The sequence below is a fragment of the Metopolophium dirhodum genome, chromosome 1 (genome assembly GCF_019925205.1).
Source record: "Metopolophium dirhodum isolate CAU chromosome 1, ASM1992520v1, whole genome shotgun sequence".
NCBI classification, from domain to species: domain Eukaryota; kingdom Metazoa; phylum Arthropoda; class Insecta; order Hemiptera; family Aphididae; genus Metopolophium; species Metopolophium dirhodum.
Genome location: NC_083560.1, coordinates 87,563,312 through 87,575,350, shown reverse-complemented (window position 1 = coordinate 87,575,350; position 12,039 = coordinate 87,563,312). Strand labels below are relative to the sequence as shown.

The 12,039-nt window shown below is 25.9% G+C and overlaps 1 protein-coding gene across 5 annotated transcripts; it reads left to right on the top strand.

Moving 5' to 3' along the window:
• The first annotated feature begins 293 nt into the window (after positions 1-293).
• Positions 294-10,855, top strand: LOC132935305 (MKRN2 opposite strand protein). Of its 5 annotated transcripts, XM_061001806.1 has the most exons (6): positions 294-461; positions 1,823-1,973; positions 4,156-4,233; positions 4,339-4,545; positions 9,126-9,239; positions 9,324-10,855. In XM_061001806.1, exons 2-6 carry the CDS (start codon positions 1,846-1,848, stop codon positions 9,352-9,354), a joined length of 558 nt encoding a protein of 185 aa, XP_060857789.1. In that variant the 5' UTR covers positions 294-461; positions 1,823-1,845; the 3' UTR covers positions 9,355-10,855. The 5 variants fall into 5 exon arrangements, with proteins under 5 accessions (XP_060857789.1, XP_060857788.1, XP_060857785.1 ...); XM_061001805.1 differs by having other exon boundaries at positions 294-367; positions 9,126-10,855; XM_061001802.1 differs by having other exon boundaries at positions 9,126-10,855.
• Positions 10,856-12,039: the final 1,184 nt, after the last annotated feature.

Here is a 12,039-nt window from a genome sequence, read left to right as displayed (position 1 = left end):
TGGATTTAAAGGAAAATAAATAAGTAGATTGAATAGTTGTGACTTGTGACCACAGATATATAAAATATATTATGATAGTGGTTGTAACAAAAATAATTGTTATGATACCTAATACCTATATGGGCTATATATAATTCGTTTTATATATATTATAAAAAAAAATTGCCGTCAATCAAAATCAATATTGCTTATCATTAAGACTATCTTATAAATTCTGTGAAGATACCATAGATAATAGTTTGTTGTAGGTATCTATGGATATTATGTTATCAATATTACTCATATCACAACACTGAGTGTCCGAGTATCAGTTTCAAAGTTTTTAATTTTGCAATTTACAATTTTGAAGTTGAAGTAAATCTGAACTGTAATTGTAGTTTTTTTACATTTTTAATAAATTTGGCATATATTATTATGCTGAATGTTTAACTGATTAACACTATCAGATTACCTCAAAATTGGTAAAATAAAAAATATTTAATCAAACGTTTTAATTTTATTAAATCATTGAAAGTAATTAAAGTTATAGTTAGATTAACATAGCTGTTAGAATTTAATCTTACAATTTGAGTTGTTTTCTTTACATAAAGAAAAATGTAATCTTGACTCCGGAAAGTCAGCTTTTTTTGTTCTAAAATAATTTGATGTCTATTGTTTATCATTGTATATTAGAATGAACCTATACAACAAATTTGTTTTAATTATTAAATTACTAGCGTTTTCAAAATGTGATTTGATAAGGTTTTTTAATGCTACACCTACACATTAAAATATGTGATCCCATATAGGTAATAAACATAATTTAAAATTAATTAATTCTTTCAATTTTGTCATCGCTTAAGTTAATGATATTATTATTTTAATTGGTAATCTTTGAATCATACTTTATATGTCATGTGTCATTATGCACGTTAATTATTTACAATGTTGTTTGAAGGTTTAATACTTTTTGTTTGAACATAAAAACAATAATCACCATAGTATTATAGATAATTAATAAAAAATAATATGTTATAACTAGAGTTTGGATTTGAAGGTTATATAATCAAAAAAAAAAAAAATTCAAATGTGAAAAAAAGCCTACAAAAGCATTTATTTTATATAAAAAGCAATTACAAAATACAATGTATTACAAAGTAATACAAAGTACAAAATAATTACCATGTACAAGAACGATAAATTAACTTGTTGTAACAAATACTTTATCGTTATCGGCGATAATAAATCCCATTAAAACTAATTTTAAAATAACATCGACAAGTTGTCGTTTTCACAACTCTTATCAATTTGTTTCGTTGATATGTATAAAAAACTATCAGGTTAATTGATATTAAAAAAAAACTAATTAAGAAAGAGAAAAAAGCCAAAAATATTGTTCACCCATTATCTTAGAAATTAAATGAGACATTTAATTTAAAAATTATTTTTCTATTGTTATCAAAACAAAAAGGTATTTGCCTTCAAATTCAAACCCTAAATAATAATCATATTTTGAATTGGTTATGTATTTAATTTCACTCTTATTACTAATAAATTACTAGGTAGGTAGATACATAATATTATTCATATCTAGTATTAAAGTCTCTGAAAAAATACCAGCAGAAGTAGTTTTCATTGATGCTGATATTCATTTAAAATTCACCAATATTATCTTATAATACCTGTATAAATACAGTTTTTATATAAGAGATCATATTTTAAAATTACCTTTTGTGATAAAATAATTCAATACATTTTGTAATATTGTCTTAATTTTTTTAATTTAAATATGTGACAAATAGTTGTCAGTTACAATATTTTGATTGCAATCTTTTTGTTGCAGATCTTACAATTCAACCAACTGTTATGAATAATGATTCCGGTATAATTAGCTTTCAACATTGTAACCATAAGAACATATACTGTATAAACATTCCAACTAATTGTCCTATTTGCAAAATATGTTTAAACAATTTGCAGAGCATTCCAATCAGGTAAATTATTAAAAATGTTTTCATTTTTAACATTCAAGTATTTTTAATGTCGATTAAATATAAATTTATAAATTTAAAACCTGTTTAAGCTTGACCAAGTCTTTTGTTATATAGTGTAATTTTACCAGGACCTAACCCTCAATATCCTCTTATAAACTTATAAATATAATATTAAGTTTGTTATAATGATTTGTTGAACTGAATAATAATTCTAAGAAAAATATGGATATACTGTTTAAAATAAAATGTTAGGTTTTAAATTAAATCTTGGTCTTAAATGTACTATAATTATACTTTTATTTTAAGAGTTATACAGTCGTAATATGACAGAATACAATAAAACTAAGTCTTATAAAAAATAATTACAAAACTTTACATAGGTATCTATAATTAGTATATTATAAATGCTAAAAATAATGTTTAAAATGTTAGATTGGAAGCAATCAATAGGTTTTATAATTTTCTTTACATTTTATTAATTAAATTTGTTTATGTTAACTCAAAATCTGTGATAATTCTTAATTAGAGTTCTCTTTAAAAATTTTCAATTTTAAACTATTCTGTTTAAAATAATATGATTGTACACTATTCAGTATTTATAAATATTGATATCAAGCCATCATATGTATTTACTAAGGGAACAAACATTTCCTCTTCTCTGAATTGATCAGTCCTATGAGAAATTATTGATTAAATAATATTAGAGATGATGAATATAAAGACATAAAGAATTTTGCAAAATGTATCTGTTTTCATGAGTGCGTATATTAGTGGAAAAATATTTTGAGATATTATACATGCTCTAATGATTTAATTGATTATACTATTTTAGATCAAATTATTTTGGGAGATGGTTCGGGGTGGTTGGATGCGTAAGACTATAGATCAGTGAGTTTGAGATAGTAAGCTAATAACTTATAAGAATGTACAGTATTCACCGCTTTTGGGACCAGAGACCTAAGTATATGAGTCCATTATAACCTATTTAGTCCACATTGGGCACATTCTACATCTTAACATTTTGGAAGCATGATAATGCTGACATTTTTATTATGTTTGGGTTTTATAATTTCAGTAATCTAAATTATAACAATTGAGTGCAACAGAGTATTAAAATAAGTATGGTACCTAATGCAAAATAATTTTTGTACTAAAGTCGTAGGTACTATTCAAATTAGGTATTGAAAAATATTCAGTTACTTGTATATAATTGAATGATAATTAGAGTTGGAATAAGTAAACAAAAAAAACTTAAATAAGTACCTACAGATTTGATCAAGATGGGGTGGCACTGTGGGAGGTATAATAAATGTTCAGGCCTTGCCTAAAAATAATATTCGGTACTGGTTTGTTATAGCCCGCCAGGGCGAATGAAAACTTTATAGCCCCGCCACTCAGGTTTGTTATCTCCCCGCCATCCATAATAATAAATACATTATTATACAATATTAAAAAAAAATTAAAATGAAAAAATGAAATAATAAAAAATACATTGTATAAATATAAAATAATGTCATAATGTTAATAAAATTTGTAGGCTTTCCATGATTCCCAAAATTCTGCTACATCTTTTAAAATTGTTTCAAATAGATCACTATTATTTAATTTTGATTGCTACATAAATGTCTCCATGTATGAGTCTAAAAAATGTCTATTTGTTCTTAATGTATTTATATAAATATTTTCTATCCTCACTCCATTTAATGGAGTATTAACATAATAACATTTAACATAAATGTGTTTTCGGGCTAGATACACAATAAAAATATTTCTGACCGATTTTTCGTAAGGTTTTAGTTGTCATGGTTGCTTATTAAGAGGACATTGCAAAAAAAAATATTATATTGTATTAAATTTTATTTTTAAATAACATGAACATTATGATTCATGATTTTTCTTCTAGAGGAAAAATATCAAGTAGCCTGCTATGGTTTTTTTTTATTTATTATAATTTTATAACAAAATATGGTTTATAAAATAATGAAGTTTATGAGATTCTATAGTAGGTACCTAGTAGTGTACAGTTTTATGTTAAATTTAAAATTGAAAATGACTAAAATAATCTTAATATGTAATCTTTAGTAGTTTAGTCTATTGTGCAAATCTGTGTAAATGAGAAACAATTTTCTATAACAAGTTTAAAATAAATACTTTTTAAAATATATTCATTTTTTATTTTAAGAGTCCCTCATCCTTTTGTAAGAGCATCTCAGCAATCATGCTCTGTTATTGTGAGACCAACTCAAGGGGATTTTTTGAAGTGAGTTTACTTAATATTAAAATTATTTAATTTATTAAGAATAATTTAATTTGACATATTATGATATACATAATTCAAAAAAATCCAATCTTACAATTTTACTAGTAATTACCAACTAATGGATGATTTACATATTGGAGTGACAACATCAAGAGGTACTGTTATATCATATGATTGGAATGGAGTCAGTGAGGATACAGACAATTGGCAAGAATGTTTAGTTGTGTTTCAACTAAATGACCATTGTATGGAAACACATTGGGATACTATATTAACAAATATAGTAAAAAATGAGTTTTGGGACAGTGCTAGGTTTGTTGAATTAAGGTTACAAATAAATTAAATGATTGTAAGTTAAAATCAGGTACATGGTGTGGGAGCCCCTTCCCATGGGGTCTAACAATTTTAGTACATAAACACAATAAAAAATTAAGTAGTAGAGTTAAATTTGCACAGTATATTAAATTTTTAACAATAATATTTATTATCTATATAATTAAGTGTTTGAGATGATTACATTTTTTTAATATAGTAAATGTTACAATGAATTAAAGTGAATTTGTTAATGCGATTAATCTGTTCTTTTTTCTTATTAAGAGAACATTATACAAGCATTTGTTGTCTCCGTCCTACAAATGCGTAGGTAACTGCAAATGAACGCTCAGCTAAAGCTTTGTTGGTTTAAATATTTGAGCGAATCAGCTTATTATGAAGCTTAATGGTAAGAACATTATCTGTGTTTGTATGTGGAGCGTAAATTAAAAATTCCCATAACTCACTAAAAACTGAATTATTATAAAAACCCACATACAAACAGAGATAATGTTCTTACCGTTAATTAATAAATTTTAATAATTGGTCGATTCACTCTAATTTTTAAACTAACAAACCCAAACCTAAACGTAGATAATACTGAGCGTAAATTTACTATGTTACACACTTTTAAGATGGAGACAACGACCCGGGTGTAACTGATGGTTCAAATAAAAATGTTGAGAAAAAAATTATATATGAAAATTTGGTGGTCTTATATGTACCATTGTATCAGGAAGTTATTTTAATTATAAACAAAAAGAATTATTATTATTATTATCACCGAACTTACAAATTTTATATGAATTTGTTATGAAATTATGAATTTGATATGAAAAATAATAGGGATAGTAACATTGAACATTATTGATTCCACTCGATAAAATTGTTTTTTTCGAAAGATTGTTGCAATTTAAAAATAGATAATATTTAAATATTATTTTGCAAATTATTATGACGTACTTAAAAATGCACAAAATGTTGAATGTTAATATTCTAGGCTTGACAATTGAATACAAGAATCCTAGAAATTTGTTTTTATTAAAATTAATTCAAGCGTACATTTTTTGAGCGTTTGAAAATCAAATTTAGTAGGTATTTGAACGAAAAAATGAAATTTTTATCAAATTATATTATACCTATTAGTTAATCTGTTGTAATTCGAATAATATTTAGACTTCAGACTTCATATGAAATTAAGTAGAATTTCACTCAACTTTTTTTTAATTCCCACTAATGAAGAATTTTCTTTACACCATTACATTTTTAGAATAAATTTACTCGTTTTGAGCTGTTAACGGACATTTTCAGTTTCCAATTTTAGATTCTGAATGGAGCGATGAATATATTGATTTTACGTTTTTTTGTTCTCCCCACACAGCATTTTGGGAAATGATAATATTTTAAAGTGCTTGAATAATGAATATTTGATTAATAATATTGTATAAATATTTAGTACTATTTCATAAAAATTATGCATAAAAAATTGACTTAATATTTTTATAAAGTATGAACTTCTTGGCTAAAGAATATATTCAAAATATTTCTCAATTATTTACGCGACTTTTTTAAATATTTTGACATATTATTTTTCTGAAAATATTTTTACCATAGTAAGGAAATATTTTAATGATGTGTGGGTCACACTGTTTGGGGCAGTAAAACTGCTTCGATTTCCTTCAACAGTATCTTTTCTAATAGGAAAGTGAATCTAGTTGGTACTTAGAGGATAAAAATTACAAAATTCCCAAAAGTGCCGGGAAAAATAAAATGAAAATCAAGGAAAAACGGGAATTTTTACGCAAAATTGGTTTTGACAAGATCGTTTTTGGTTTTTGGTGTAACTCTAAAACAAATTACTGTATATACATGAAATATTCACTGGTTGTTTATATTTGCATTTTCTATACACTAAAATTTTCAAAAAAATTTGATTTGTTTTAATGTTTAAACTGTTTACGGTTGTGTATCGAGTTGTTTAAAATTGTATTCTTTGGGTCAAAATTATTAAAAATTTAATCTAAGGCTAGGGTTGCCACCTCTCCGGGTTTAGTCCGAGCAATCCGAGTTAAACACCTCAAGTTAGGTGACTGGAGCCGGTAGGTGAAATGAGCCACTATAATATACATATATGTTATACTTGGCAAGGTTACAATATACTCATTAGCCTAGTGCCTACCTGAAGATAATTGCAAAACAACTTAATATAGCTTATTCTAAATAGATTATTCATAAAGATAATATTTTAATAGATAATATAGCTTCCGCAAATTTTTTATTGCACCATCGTTCTTAACTCGTTATAATCGGTACTTGTGTTTAGAAAAAAAAATGCCGGGAGATAAAGTGAATTTGTTCCATAGTTTGTCAATAAGCAACAAAAAATATTTTCAATTTCAATAAATAATGCTTTTGTGGAACGCGTGTTATCTTTGATAGGAAATTTATAGTGTGATGAAAAAAAAAAATTATTGTGTTTTTCCCAAACACTTTGAAATGTTGACCTACTGAATGCACCAATTGGATACTTTTGCACCTGAAAAGAAACTGAAGTGTAAATCGAAGTAATATTTCAACTATATATCGTGTACACCGACAAACAAAAAAAAATCGCACATCATTGTAAATTCAACACATAGATATATTCTTATCTTAAAATATGGTAATAGGTTAATTCACTCTAATATTCTAAATAACCTAATAAAACGGATTCTTTTTATCGTAAAATGTAGTTATTGCTTGCGTTAGTACGACTTCCCCCAACCGTAATAAGAGTTAAAAAACTTATATTTACATGTGAGTTATAGGTACCTAATTAATAATCACACTTTTCTAGTGGCTCGAACTGGTGGTGAGAGGGGATATATTTTATAAAACAATTTGATTTTATAGATGCTACCTTTGATGTTACTACATTAATCGACACGTTTTTTATTTATTTTTTTACAGTAGGTATTTTATTTATTTTTATTTTATTTAATGCTAATTTCAATTTTCCATATCATAGACAAGATTATAAATACGTTATAAAAAAAAAGGTGGGTAAGTGGTTGTCGCTCTGCTGTACAGTAGGTTACAAGTGGGTCACTGTAATGGATGGTGTTAAATTTGAATTCAATGATGTAATATCATTGTATAAGAAAAACACGATTCTGAGCGAAAACGGTCAGTCAGCCTATGATATTACTAAGTATATTTGATGATATTATTGTGAATAAAGTAATTTATATATAACCTATTTACGTGGAGTCTTGTTTTCAATTTTTAATCTTTAGCTATAGAAGTTGAAAATTTTATACATTTTTAACTACAACATGTCAAAATTTGAATTTAAATGCTTATCAAAAAAAATTGTGCCTATGTATTTTTAAAATTTTTTAACTGCTACTAAAACGATATATCAGGAGCCTTATATTAAATTTTCACGCTTTTTTACCCAATAAATAAAATTTTATTGATATTTATAGAAAAAAAAAACTAAAAAAATTGAAAACTAACAATGTCCGTAAACAGCTCAAAAAGAGTCAAATTATTTCCAAAATTTTATCGTGTATAGAAAATGCTAATATAAACATTCGGTGAAATTTTCATGTATCTACAGTCATATATTTTTTAATTACAACAAAATAAGAAAATCGTTACATGAGAAATCGAGTGAATATCAAATGTTGTAAAAATATGAATTTCAAACGCTCATAAAAATTTAATTTAACTTTCTTGTAAACATTTTTTTTTTTTGATAAAGTTAGACAAACTTATGGATAATCTTGTATTGCATTTTCAAATCTCAGATTTAAAAAGAAAATTTTTTATGAAATCTCAACTCAAAATAATTTGCTAATTTTCGTGATTTTTCCGTATTTTGTCAAGATTTGAACTTTAAATCCTATCAGAAAAGTTACTGTTGAAGAAAATCCAAGCATTTTACTGTCCTAAAAGGTGATGACAGACACAAAAATAAAAAAATAAAAAAAAAATACATCATTATAAAATCAATACATTCATCGCTTCGCTCAGAATCTAAAAGACTAATAAAATTGAAAACAGAAACTATTCCTAAACAGTTCAAAACAAATCAAAATATTTAAAAAATTTTATCGTGTATAGAAAATGCAAATATAAACAATCAGTGAAAATGTCATGTACGTTCATTTGTTTTGAAGTTACACCAAAAACCAAAACCAAAACTATTTTGTATGAAAATTCCCGTGTTTCCTTAATTTTTTTGTTTTTTTTTGCGGCGCTTTTGAAAACTATTGAGAATGTTAAAATTTGACTTCCCGAATGCACCAAGTAGATTAATTCCCATCTGTAATTTTTGTGATTTTTCCGTATTTTGTCAAGATTTGAACTTCAAATCCTATCAGAAAAGTTACTGTTGACGAAAATCGAAGCAGTTTTACTGCCCCAAACCGTGATGACAGACACAAAAATAAAAAACACACGCATCATTGTAAAATCAATACATTTATCGCTCCGCTCAGAATCTAAAAACCAAGGGTTTTTGATGTATTTTTTTTTTATATAATAAGTATTTCATTGTTTACTCCTTAATGCGGTCTTGTTTTTTTGCCTAATAGATACAATGAAGAGGATCACAATTGTTTTTCGTTCATAATGGCGTTCATAAAACAGTTCAACGTCTTCAAATCACCAGTACAACATGTTGAAACGAGAGAAGACTTTGCTGAATTGTACGTAGCTCCAGCCACGTTAAAAGCTTATAAATACATTTATCTATACAGAAAAATAACTGAAACTGGTTTCTATATTTACAGCCAACCGTCGAATGAAATATTATGTACATAATACAATTATTAAGTAATATAATTATAATATAATATAATATAACCTACTATACATATTAGATCAAGTTTTTCTATTTAATGCATCATATTCATATATTATTTATCACATTGGCTAAAAATAATCGGATAACGGATATATTTTATTAAAATATCACTCAACACCCGACGGTATAAGTTATAAAAATCTTGAGTGCAAATCATTAACGATGTTTAAGGAGCTCAATATAGGCAATTTTGTTCAAATTTAAGAGATTATGCGGTATAGTCATAGCAGATACTGTTGACAACGGTTGCGTTATCACAATATTTGTTAAAAACGAGTAAATTTTTTTATAAATTTTTATTTTATATTCTGAGCGTAGCGAAAAATGTATTGTCAGTGTCAGCGTGACGCTGATATTTTAACGCGTTTACTCATATGATTCAGGCGGAGAGCAGAGCCATCCAAGAGAAGTTTTCACTTCAAAACTAATAAATATATAAATTAGAAAATAATATAATAATATATAAAATTTATTGTGCCTATAAATAGCTCAAAAAAGTCTCAATATTTTGAAAATGCAATGCACAGAAATCCCTAATATAAATATTCAGTGAAAAATTCATCTATATTCTGTAAAAATCTCAGTTTTTCCTTAATTTTTGTTTGTTTTTCCTGACGCTTGTCATTTTTCTATTGAGAATTTACCATTACTTTTGAAATAGTTTTTATTTTTTTTGGTGAAACTTGAAACTTATAAACTAATAACCGTAGACACTTGCAATGTTCACCAAATATTATTTTATGTTAGCATTTTTCATACATCGTAACATTTTCGAAATATTATGACTCCAAAACTTTCACCAAAACAGTAAAGAATTATTTCTTGTAGACAATATAAAAATATAAATTCAACGTTATTGTAAATTATTAACACTTATCATCATTAATTGTATTATTATTAGCTATTATTATTATTATTATTATTTAGTCCAAGGCTTAAGATATACTTTACGTATATACTTCAAAAATTATACGTACTAGGTATATTTCTTAAATCGATATTGTCAATAATTAGCACGCAAATATTTACCGAGCAACCAGTGTTTCTTTATTTTAACCTTTTTACAGCCTCTCCCTCCAATATTAAAAAATATTCCCGTTTTTTTAGCTATTAATTAGCACGAATTGTACTTAAAAATTCTGATAATGTATAGGTACCATCATCGAATATTCTGAATCGAAACGCAAGATTTATGTAAGACTAAATAGTATATCTCAACCACATAAAAAAAAAAAAAAAATGACAGTATTATAGAGAACGTTATAAATAGTTGTAATAATGAATTAATATCAGACTTGAATAAATTGTATCGCATCGTTTTAGTTCACAGTTAATGTAGTAATTTTGTAATTTTATATTTTTAACTTACTTTTTATTTTTAAGTTTTATATTTTTTTTAACGTTGAAATTATTTATTATTATTATATAAACTATGATTTTTTTATCATGTAGTACATATATATATTTTTTTTTTTTATTGATTAACCCGCGGTAACTTAGGCCATTCGGTGGTTTTTCAACTGTAGGTTTGGTAAACACGTGTGTTTTAGTTTTGGCAGAATTACAAATTGTGCACCCATAGGTTTATGCCATGCCCGGTCAAGGCCTCTCTTTCTATAGTCTATACCAAGGGTCTCCAAACTTTTTTATTCAAGGGCCACAAAAAAAAAATCAAATACTCTTAACGGCCGAAAGTTTATTAACACATATAATTTTTAATTTTATGAAAATATAGGTATATAAATATGTTTACTATACAAAACGAGTATACTTAAATAAAAATAAATATAAATATAATATAATAGTTTTTTTTATTAAGGCGCCCGGTGCCGATGGCATTTTGTCCTCAAAAATACACTCTGCGGGAATAACGATACCACCTTGTAGAATCAACCAAATTTCATAATTTTTTTTAATTGCTAGAGGGAAATATTCTGCAGCTCGCAACGATCTCTGTTTTTCAATATTTTATTCTCAAACTTTTAAATATGTCTAAAAAAATACAAGATAAAAGCATTTTTTTTACAATTTTTTGAAATAAAATATAAAATCAGAGATCGATGCGGTCTGTAGGAAGTTTTCTTCTTTCAGATAAAAAAATCGTCATCAAAATCCGACAATTCTACAAAGCTTGAAAATTATTCCCGTAAAGTCATTTTTTTCGATATAATACACCCTATAAACCCCCCCTAAATAGTTATCGGGTAGTAGATTAGTGGAAAATTATTGAGGATAATTGAGGTGGAAGCTAAAATATAAAATTTAATTTTCAAATTTTATAGAATTGTGGAAAATTTGAAAAATTAGCACCGAGGCCCTTATTGAGAATTATGAAATTGATGTTTTTTTGCCAACATTTTATCGAATAGACGCTGTATGTCTTTAGTTCCAATTTTCAAAATCACCTCCAAATGTTGAAATGTTAATCCGTTATGTCCGATCTATATTTTGATTTGATGTATTTCATTTTGGAAAAAGTCTACAAATAAGCTGTAGCAAATACAGATATATAATAAATAGCAATTTTTTTTTAAATTTAAATATTGTGTATCTGGTAGAAATGTATAAAAATCAACTAAAGTCTAATCGCGATGTTTCATTTTCAGTGCAGACAAACGTTGTGGATTGATTTCGTCGTATTG

What these genes read in the sequence shown, in the direction of transcription:
- LOC132935305 (XM_061001805.1), top strand. Translation starts at nt 1,846, where the DNA reads ATGAATAATGATTCCGGTATAATTAGCTTTCAACATTGTAACCATAAG. An exon ending in ACTCAAGGGGATTTTTTGAA is followed by an intron (nt 4,234 to 4,338) that starts GTGAGTTTACTT and finishes CAATTTTACTAG; the next exon opens with TAATTACCAACTAATGGATG. An exon ending in GAGTTTTGGGACAGTGCTAG is followed by an intron (nt 4,546 to 9,125) that starts GTTTGTTGAATT and finishes TTTGCCTAATAG; the next exon opens with ATACAATGAAGAGGATCACA.